The sequence below is a fragment of the Lasioglossum baleicum genome, chromosome 2 (assembly GCF_051020765.1).
Source record: "Lasioglossum baleicum chromosome 2, iyLasBale1, whole genome shotgun sequence".
Lineage (NCBI taxonomy): Eukaryota > Metazoa > Arthropoda > Insecta > Hymenoptera > Halictidae > Lasioglossum > Lasioglossum baleicum.
Genome location: NC_134930.1, coordinates 2,752,420 through 2,763,863, shown reverse-complemented (window position 1 = coordinate 2,763,863; position 11,444 = coordinate 2,752,420). Strand labels below are relative to the sequence as shown.

The 11,444-nt window shown below is 41.1% G+C and overlaps 1 protein-coding gene across 1 annotated transcript in view; it reads right to left on the bottom strand.

Moving 5' to 3' along the window:
- Positions 1-7,156, bottom strand: part of LOC143216196 (uncharacterized) — an 18,221-nt gene extending 11,065 nt beyond the window's left edge. The window contains exons 1-2 of the mRNA XM_076439040.1: positions 6,949-7,156; positions 6,619-6,867 (exon numbers count right to left, since the gene is read on the bottom strand). Of these exons, the coding sequence (XP_076295155.1) occupies positions 6,619-6,867; positions 6,949-7,156 (457 nt within the window). The remainder of the gene's footprint in view (positions 1-6,618; positions 6,868-6,948) is intronic.
- Positions 7,157-11,444: the final 4,288 nt, after the last annotated feature.

Sequence of the window (11,444 nt, the reverse complement as noted above, 5' to 3'; positions counted from 1 at the left end):
ACTACTCAATTACAATTACCTGTAATTGTAGAAATAAAATTACAATTACCTGTAATTGCACTTTGGCTCAACCAGTAATTGTAATTGCGGACCACAATTACAATTACAGTGATTCGTCAAGTAATTGAAATTACATTTTGCCCAACTCTGCTTCGGACGATATTTATTCAGTATGACTTTCTATTATGGGAACAGTATGTTTTTAGTAAGATATTTGCTCTTTTAGATATTTCATAAATTAATTTTTCAGTCTGAAAAAGTTTTATGATTGTATTAATTTGACAAATTAAGTGGATCTTAAGGTTGAATATAATAATGTATAATAATTATTATTGTATAATTTGGCATAAATTCAAGTGTTGTCGAAATAAGAAAAATAAGATGCAGCAGTGCAAGGACGAGAAATGCTTGAACATTATCTGGTCTGGATAGCTGGTGGTAATCAATAACCTGCCGAGCCACGATGAACAATTCAATAACTTTCCTACTTCCATCGGCTATTACGTTCGCTCCAGGTAAACTTCGCTTACATAAAAATCCCCGTTTCAAACTTCATCGTCACTTACACGCTACGTTAAATCGTCCAGCTCGAACGATTTATTTCTCTGCCCGGGAAAATCTGATCAGTCTCTTATCTGTACAATTTTACGCGCAATTAATATTTATGTCACGACTCTGTTCTCCACTGGCTGTTTAGCGTAATTTACGGAGCCGCGGAATCGATGCACGAGAAACGATAGTGTCGAGCAAAAAGTTTTTCTTACACAAGTTTCGTGTATGTTTGGCGCGTTAAATTCTGCATATTTTTCTGCATTTTCAGTTTACAAAAATGATCAAAAACATCTAAAATGCAGGGCTACGTAAAATTTTGTTGAATTTCACTTCACTTTTAATTCACCGAAACCATTTACGAAGGAAATTAAATTTTATTCGAAGCTAGATTTTCTGGATTTCTATGTGAAAATATGAATGAAATTCATTAAAAAAGAGTTGCTCGTAATGTGTTTTCCATGTTTTCCGTTTTATTAATTAATGGAAACAGAAATTGGATTGCATACGTCAAGCTGGACGGACAGTTCTGAATTCTGTTTCATCATTGAATTTACATGTCGTCGATCATTTTCAAATTAGTTTGCGAAGCTATTAAAAATCGGACAAGAGCTGGTCATATTTCATCGGTGAATATTATAAAGCTAGATTATCAAGTATATTCATAAAAGACAAATTAATCACGCCTATACAGGGTGTCCCAAAATTCGTGAAAATCCCGAAAGGGGGTGGTTCCTGAGACCATTTCAAGCGATATTTTCCTTTGCAAAAATGTTATCCGCGGCTTTGTTTAGGAGTTATTAACGAAAAACGCGAACCAATCAGAGCGCGACATAGACGCGAGTTACCACAATCGGCTCGGCGCGCCAAATGTCTATTGGCCGACTGTGGCAACTCGCGTCTATGTCGCGCTCTGATTGGTTCGTGTTTTTCGTTAATAACTCCTAAACAAAGCCGCGGATAACATTTTTGCAAAGGAAAATGTCGCCTGGAATGGTCTCAGGAACCACCCCCTTTCGGGATTTTCACGAATTTTAGGACACCCTGTAGATATTTTCGAAATCTGTATGGACTTTTATGGATCTGCATTCCTTATCTTAATAGTTACACTCCGGGACAAAAAGATAGCACATCATCTGTTTTTCCTCATTTGATACATTAAACTGAAGGAAATGAATATTTTAATATATCAACATATTTTCTGACACGGCTGTACGTACAATGTACTGAATATCATCCACCATATTTACTTCAATAGAATTTTCGGAATGAAAACGTAAATATTGGGGCCCACAAGTGATGACAAAATGATAGCACAAATAGCAATTTTACATTTGTCAGTTGTGCAGAAATTACTGAAGAGCGAACATTCATTGCAAAACGTAATTGATAAAGTGGGCACTAGATTCTATCGTGCTTATTTAATAAAACAACATACTAAAGCGTTAAGATTGAGTCGTGGAAAGAAACTAAGTGTGTGTGAAGTACATACGATATTGAAGTTAAAGGAAGAACAAGATTGAATTACATAAATATAAAAAATTGTAAACATATGCCGAAAAGTGATTATGAGCTTGTTAAAAAATCCTGAAAATTACGGGAAAAAGAAGAGTTCCGAGCGCCCACAAAATTTAACTGCCCGTGAAACACATGCAACATTGAGAACAGCATCAAATTCGAGGATGACTACGAGACAAATCGCCGAAAGTGTTGGCGTAAACACTAACGGAAAGAATGTACGTTGCGTTTTACAAAAATGTAAGCACTTAGCGCGAAATAAATTGCAGAAAAAACCTTGGTCAAAGAAGGAGCATAAAGCGTTCCGCTTACAATTTGCCGAAAAGCATATAAATATGAGGACAAAGCGGCGAAGAGTCATATTTACTGACAAAAAAAGATTTAATTTGGATGGTCCAGACGACATAGGCTATTACTATCATGATTTGAAAGAAGAACAGCAATTTTTAAGCCGTCGCCAAATGGGAGACGGTTGTGTGATAATTTGGGCCGATATTGGATATTGGGGTAAAACAGAAATCAAACTTATAAAAGGACGAATGAGTAGTGAACGGTATATTGAAATGATAAATGAACAACTAAACACTTATGCTGTAAGAACTGCTGCAAATAAACACATTGTACAACAAGATAATGTCGCAGTCCACGCGGCGAAAGCGGTCAAGAAATACTTTTTTTCAAAAATTATTCGCGTTTTGCAGTGGCCAGCAAGATCTCTAACCTCAACATTATTGAAAATTGTTGGGGACATCTTGTCAGAGCTGTGTACTAAAATGGCAGACAATTCCAAAATATTAACGATTTAAAATAGTGCATTTTGAACGAATGGGAGGATATTAGCCAAAACAGTATTAAAAAATTGTATAAATATTTACCAAACCGAATGATTAAAGTCGTTAGTTGCAAAGGAGGTCCTACAAAATATTGAGCATTGATTTTTATCGATTAATTCTGTTATATTCCAAGTTTTTCGTTAAGTGTGCTATCATTTTGTACCTTTATATTTCGTTAATAATTCTACTTCATTCAATAAAAATAGATAAGTTAACGATGCTTCGTTTCATTTCATTCATATATGTTAAGAAAGACACACCAAAAATATGTGTATAAAAAAAATTGAATTTCTAATGTTTGATAAACAGAAATTACATTAATTTCAAAGTGTGCTATCTTTTCGTCCCGGAGTGTATATACCCATTATTAACACACTAAGTTTTTACATTAATACTATCTTACATTACTTTATAAAAATAACAAGAATGTGTCTACCCAAAGTGCATCGAGCTTGGTACGGGTCTAGCGACGAATATCCCTTTAAATTTCGTTTGTCGAGGCACGCACACGATCATGTTCTGTCTCATCGACACGGACGTGTGGACTGTGTAGTAGGCTTTTGTCTATAAGTATAATTCCACACAATCAAATTTTGCAAAAACTTTAACAGCTAATATATCAATAACTATTTGTTTGCGACATATGGTTCCTTTCAAACATTTTCTCTTTTCGATGAGTAGAAGGAGTTGATGTAAAAAACAACTTTAACAACAATTTTCTTTGTTATAAACAATTTTGCGGCAAGTTTCTCTTACAAATGTCCACCGATTCAGAGGTGTAAATTCACCCCTAGGACGGATGACCATTACTTTTTATACACCCTGTACTACGTTCCATCAAATACGCGATCGGTACTTAAGTACAACGACATCTCCAAAGGGGCGGAAACTTATTCCCATACCCAATATATATCCAAAGAAATTAAATTGTTGAAATATTTCCTCATGTATACATCTTTACAATCTCAATATTCGTAAATTAAAAATATTAGAACTACTGAAAATAATGGGTCCCGCAAACAGTGCTAAAGGGACATTAGAAAGTATCCTATTGGAAAGTATCATATCTCAATAATTGTTCGATCGCAAGAGACCGTCCACTAGAGTATCGTACTCTCTCTTTCTGACTCTCTCCTTTCACCCGAAGGCTGCTCGAGTCGGCCGTGGAGGATGACCAGTCATCAAGGGTGTGTTGAACGGGAAATGCAGCGTTCGGCAATATCCAATCAACACATCGCCTCGCGTATATCAATGAAACGTCATTGAAATCAGCCCATAGACTGATTCGAAGCCTTCTTCACGACGAAGAAGGTTCCCCCACAAATTAAAAACAAAGGTCCCTCGAAACAAATGTTCCCCCTAAAAAACAATTACGACAAACATCGAGAACAAGAGCATTCGCAATCGTAATCTCGTACATAACGAACGTTCTTGTTATCTCGCTCTTGTCACCATTTCGTGGTCGGACGAAATTTTGGGAATCGTCGCGCCTTCCCACACGTCCAATGCAGAGTCTGCCAGAGCAGCCTTGCCGACGAGTCCTCCTGGCAGACTCGGGACCAGGCTTGCCATATTCCGCGCGTGCCAGGCCCCTTACCGCTGCGCCCCTCGCCCATCTGCTGGGCTAAGCCCGCCTGGATTGCCCCACTCCTCGCCAGTGGGAGCAGGTAGGGAACCTAACGGGCGTTCTTTTGTTCCGCGCGACGCCACGGACGGCTTGGCTTGGGTGAAAGTGAAGTCTTTATGGGACACCCGTTAGCTTGCTCAACGCGCACGTGTGGCGACGAGTGGGGCAAGCCAGGCGGGCTTAGCCCAGGAGATGGGCGAGGGGCGCAGCGGTAAGGGGCCTGGCACGCGCGGAATATGGCATACCTGCTCGGGACGAAACGCGGCTTTTTCAACTGTAAAAACTAGTCGCTTAATATTAATTTGGCGAGTGACATTCGCCAACGAACAATAATATTCTCTGAAAATTTCAGAGGGAAATTCGAAATACTTTCGAAGTTATAGACGATTATAGCAGGCATAGCTGATTCAGCGTAAGTAGATTTTATAAAGTGAGTATACACCTCGAGGACACGGCATTTATTTAACAATTATGCGTTACATTAATGGAAAAGTTATTTGAAGAACATAAAGTGTAGATTGATGGTAATTAAATGAGATAAATGAGATTGAGATAGAATATAAAATAGTTGAGGATATATGTAAAAATATGAATCAAAAGTGAGTACGCACAACTAATTAAGAATTATTTATCTTCATTTATTAATAAAATTACGTACATTTAATACTTTTTTGGTCAACCTTTAGTTTTAATTACGGCAGCTAATCGTCTTGGCATGGATTCGACCAACTTACGTGTTGTTGAAACAGAAATATCATTACATACTTTTAGTAGTTCGATTTTTAGGTTTTCCTTGACCGCAATTTTTATTTTGCGTATAAGTTTAAATCTAATATTTCCCACAAATTCTGTATTACATTAAGGTCTGGGGATTGCGGTGGAGAATTTAGTTGAATTGGAGTATTTTGTTGCAACCAATCCTTAACCATCTTTGCTGTATGTTTAGGATCTCGATTTTGCTGATATATCCACGAATCTGGCAACTGAAATCTTCTAACACCTGCAGCTAAATTTGTTCTTGAAATATCTAAATATTGAAATCTATCCATTGTACTGTTAATAAAAGCTAATTCAAAATAGGAAGACGTACTCCAATTTAGTTCAAAATTGATACTCATAGGTTTTTCGAGTCGCTGATTATAAATCTGAGGTCAAAATTACAAAAAACAATTGGACTCTCTTGAAAATTAGTATTCCCATATTTTTCGTGCCGGTGAATATGAATCTGATGTCAAAATTAAAAAACAAACTGGAGACCGGGTATGTGAAAAAATTATTTATTTCCACATATATTTGGCAATAGAATGTTTGCGAGGTATATTATTAGTACAAATTGTTATCAGATGACATCATGTTAGGATTTAAACAAAGATAAATAAATGGTTTATTATAATAATACTGGCTTACACACGTGCTACTCTTACAAGCGATATACATACAAAGTCTAAAAAGAAGAAAACGCGCGCGCAAATACATAGAGCAGGCGTGGGCAATTTTGCCTCAATTGAGGCAAAACTGTCCCCACCGTAGCGCCCACTGTCCCCCACCAGCATCCGCCTTTACTATGTAGGAAGGACGCGTTTCGCTTGTCGCAAGCAGTGCGCAGGCCTCGTGCATCGAAGCCACGAGGAGCGCCACCGAAAGGAAGCTTGGTGGGGGAAGCAGGCGTTTGAGGGGCTCCACCCGTGCCCACGCCTGACATAGAGGAACGCACTTCACTCTAACGCATATCGTGCCATCTACACATCACACTTATAGCGGGGAATACGAATGCCTCCAAGTGTCAAACCGCATCAATCCCCCACCTTTGACACATGTTACATTCTCATACATCATTGCACATTTCATTATTTTTACATAATCCTAATTTTGTTACGTGCGGTATCATTACAGTGTATGGTAATCCTTTCGTAAATATATCTGCAACATTGTCATTAGATGAGACATACTTTAGCTTTATTAAACCTTCTTCGTATTTTTCTCTCTGTAAATGATACGCGATATCGATGTGTTTTGATCGAGATCTTTCCACTCTATTTGATGCAAAATCAATCGCTGACTTGTTGTCACATCTAATAACATATGGCTTACATGGTAATTCGACACTCAATGAATTTCGCATTTCGTCATACATCATATCCATGCTTATGATTTCTTTTACAGCATTTGCAAGCGCTACATATTCTGCCTCCATCGTTGACATAGATATTGATTTTTGTTTATTGCTTTTCCATGAAATAGCATTTCCGCCTAAAAATACTACCATCCCATTATAGGAATGCCTATCATCAACATCTGCCGCCCAATCTGCATCGCTGAATACTTCTACTTCGTTATTACCTGTACGATATATTAAAGCTTTATCTTTCGTTGCGCTTAAATACTTCAATACCCGCTTAGCTTGCAACCAATGGATTTTACCTGGATTCGAAACGAATTGCGCTAATTTAGAAGTCATGTATAGTATGTCTATGTACATCAACGATCCAATGAGTCGTCTATAAGGTACGTTTCTCATTTCTTCCTGTTCGAGCTCAGTTGATGGACAATCTGATCTCGACAACTTTATGCCCAATTCGATCGGTGACTTTGTACTTTTGCATTCGTTCAAGTTGTACTCGTTTAACATTTTCTCTATATATAACTCTTGGAATAACTTTATGCTTTCCTTATTGAGATCGATTCTTATACCTAATAAATACGATGCTACACCTAAATCTCTAGTTTCATACTGTGACATCAATAGTTTCTTAACCAATTCTAATTTCTCGGTATTGTTAGTAAATATCACAATATCGTCTACATATATAGTTAATATCAAATCCTATCAAAAATCCTATCAAAATTTCATATATTACAAAAACATTAGGTACATAGTACTGTAACAGACCTGTACGGTGCAGGCCTGTTACTATTAGACACGCGCCGAACACAACCGATCGACGCCGAGGATTACCGAACGCGTCGTCCGCGTACGACGCGTCACGATGCACGATCCCCGCGCTCCAGGCCATATTCGGCGGGAAACGGACGTCGAGGTTCCGCCATCTTAACGGATACGGAAACTCGACGTCACAAATCCGTTCTCCCCGCACCATTCCGCTCACCACCAACCCCCGCCTATAAAAGGCGATGCAAACGAGGCACGGGCCTCTTTTCCAGCCTGGGCAGCATCCCAGGAACACCTTCCTACCTAACCTAGTTCCCACCGGCGTGACAGCATACACGCCAAACAGAGAGGGCAGCATCCCTCTCTGCCGCTCAGGCAGCATCCTGAGCAAACCTCTCGGGCAGCATCCCGAGAACTCCGACAGCTACCGGAGACGATTAAATGTAGGGGCAGCATCCTCTACATTTGCCGTAGAACCGCCACGAGGATTTTCCCGACTCGTGGCAGGGTTTCCCGACCACTCCTGTCTGAACCCAGTCGCCGGCACAAGCACCAGGTCCACGAATACGCGTCGCGTCGCGATGACCGATCACGCAAGGATCGCCCCTAGAATCACGGGTCCGTAAGACCGTCCATGAGACACAAGGTTACGCGAATGTACGAGCAGTGAGGCCCGTAAAATACATATACACGTTGTCGTTATTTCACGTCCCGCGCACCTCGTCCATTTTCAGCTTCAGTCGATCCTCTCGCCGGTAGACGAACCCGGCTCGACGAGTTATTCCAGCACGAGAGGATACGACGCCGCGACGACTTCTCCGTCGGAAGCAGAACCGTTACATGGCGCCCGAACAGGGACCTGGTGCGAAAACACGCGTCGGAATAACGGCCACGTGGCAAAATTTTGAGGTTAACGTACGGACACCTCACCGGTCGGAAATGGTGCATCGCGCGCGACATCTTGTGGCGGATCAGAGTGAACAGTGAACCGGGTAATTGTGACAGGTTCGCGACATCTAGTGTCGATCGGCCGCGCGGGCCGATCGAAAGCGAGTCAAACGATACGAAAACCAAGTGAACCCACCAGGGCATGTCACAGGGCTCCATACGAGTCACCAAGATACAAGTGCACCGAATCATCACCGAACTGCGACGCCTACGCCTACCGACCACCGGGACACAAGAGGAACTCCGACAGCACAGACGGAAGAATTGTTCTGTCTGCCCAAAAGACTGTTCAAAATGGACAATCTGAAACCAGCGGCCGGCGGGCCATCGACGCCACACATTATCACCGTCACTTCGCCAGATGACCCCGGGAAAAATATGGACCGTATGCGAAAGTGGGGGTGTACGACGGACGGAAAAGACCCGTATGCGTTCGTAGAACGTCTCGCGGAATTACAAGAGACGTACTGCCTCTCCGACACGGAACTCCTTCGAGGGGTCACCGAACTCGTGCGCGGAGACGCGCAGATCTGGTACCGTAACACCAGATACCAAATTAACACGTGGACGCAATTCACGCAGAAGTTCATAGCGAATTTCGCCGCGAACCAGACACAACTACAGCGGGAACGAGAGGCCCGAGAACGAGTGCAAAAACAAGGGGAGCCGTTTCATAAATACATGAACGCCCTCATCACTTTGATGAGACGAGCCCAGATACCCACCACCCACTACCTGGAAACGGTATATGAGAATATGCTGCCGGAGCATACGGCCGTAATCAACCCCGCGTATGTCAAAGATTTGGACGAAGCAGCAAAGATTTTCTCCGTCGGAAGCAGAACCGTTACAGTACAATACAATACAATCGCGCATATAACACTAATATATACAGTAATACATAACATAAAATATATATATGTATATTTATAACAATATATATATATATATTTCCCGATTCGTTAGTTGCAGTATATTATTATCATTATTTTTAGTACGTTTTAAAAAGATTATACGTTTTCAGGGAAATTCAATAGTTTTCTACTTATCAAAATGTTTGCTATATGGCGTCGCATTAAACCAATATCGTATGCTCGTTGCTCGCTTGGTTGCTTGTTTAATACATCAATCGATGCAGCTGGACATTCGTTATAAAAAAGTACTAACCTATGCATGTCGAAAAGTTAGTGGTTCTCGAGATATTTCAATTTAAATAATGCTAAAACACCATTACTATCGTACTAAGACGTTACACTAGTAAGTAAACACTAATGTCTGGGAACGGTGCGTCCTACCGCAGAAATAACGAAGTTTTCTAAAGGCGCAACTCAAGGCATATAGAGTATGCCGAACCACATGACGTATGTAGTCTTTTGAATTAAAAAAAAAAAAATGATTGGTGTTAAATTTTGATCAATATTTGCATTGTTCATATAATCACGATAACGAGTTCTTACTTTCACTCCCACTCTGGGTAATTGAAAATCTAACCACAATATAGACGGAATTTTAGTATTTTCTTGAAAAGTAATAAATTTTAATATTCCGCATGCTCCATTAACCAGTCCGTCTTCAACATCAATGTTATTAATTATCATATATTTTTATATTAGTTTTCTCATTGTCAGTTAATAATTCGTTTTGAACTGATTGTTTTTTCAAAGATTGTAATATAAATTTTTTTTGTACTTTCATCGATATTCTTTGAAAATGTATTCTCGGGAGTAGAGATGATTAACTCACTCTTGCATTGGGATAATTTTCGATTATTGTAAGCGGTAACATTAGCATTAGTTGCATAATTTAAAAAAAAATCTTTTTTAATTAAAAAGAAATTTTTTTTAAAATTAAAAAAAAAATAAAATAAAATATATATAATGTGACGTTGCAACTTTTGCGACGTCCCTTCTCCGTTAATTCCGCGCATATTTGAGAGCGATAAAGGACCGGACCGCCCTCTAACGGGACACGTTACCGATACAGGATTCGAGAGCGCTCCTCTAAGAGATTCCGATATTATCGAGGACCTCCTAATGACATCTGTCGCGTGTGCCGATAACGGCAAGTTTCAGGGCCGTATATGGAACGCGCAGAAGGAACCACCGACCTTCCGAATTGTCACGGGGAACTAACAGACGCCCCGCAGCCAGGAAGCGCCCGACGGAAAAGCAAATGGCCGATTTCGAGAAATTAGAGCTTGGTGCGAGGACACTCGGCAAACAAACCGGAGGCGCCGCCAGGACAGTAGCTCTCTTAAACATCTCGTCCAAGGTGACGGACTGGAAGACCTGACGCCGTCTCGCCCCGTCAAGGGAGAGCTACCCCGGGGTCGGTGCCCTCGTAGCCAAGAAGAGGAAGCCCCTCCGCCGGTCAAGAGAGCGATAGGCTCCTTGACCAATTTCGTGACTGTCCGGGGCCCTAGGACGCGAAGAGGGTACGCTCCTGTGCCATAGAGTTTGCACCGTGGAAACACGCCATGGGCAATTCGGAAAAGCGGTCGAGTGGGGGGAACTGAGTTCGATCCGCTAGATTGCCGAAAATCGATGGATCACTGTCGCGCTGGCTCTCGTTATCGCATGACGTGCGCTCTGCATTCGCGTTGCGAACTAATTGTAATTTAGCGTCGGGAAACCGAGAAGTGCCCGTTGGAGGTTTTCGTAGTGTCTAGGATGAAGTCCACCTACGTTCCGGCCGTGCCTCACGCTCTATCGAGAGCAGTTCCGAAAAAGGGCATCGGAAACGAGAAACGGTAAGCCGCACTTGTGATCCATTCGGTATTTCGTTGCGCGACGGCTCGACCTTCATCGCGAGAGGACGAACGCTTTCCGTGCCGTCCTCGATATAATTAGCTCGCATTCGTTTCGGGAATGCTTTGAGATTTCGAGATTATTTTGAGAGAGTTTTCGTCTTTAAATTACGTGCGAAAGAGTGTCCTAAGAGGAGTCGCGTTTCGTGAGAGTAATATTTTCGGTATCTTCGCGTTTCTCGAATCCTGTGTCTCTCGCCGAACATCGTAGGGTTTTCGTCGGCGTTCGATCGCGTAATCGTTAGCGTACGCGTCGCGTCGGGGCGAATCACG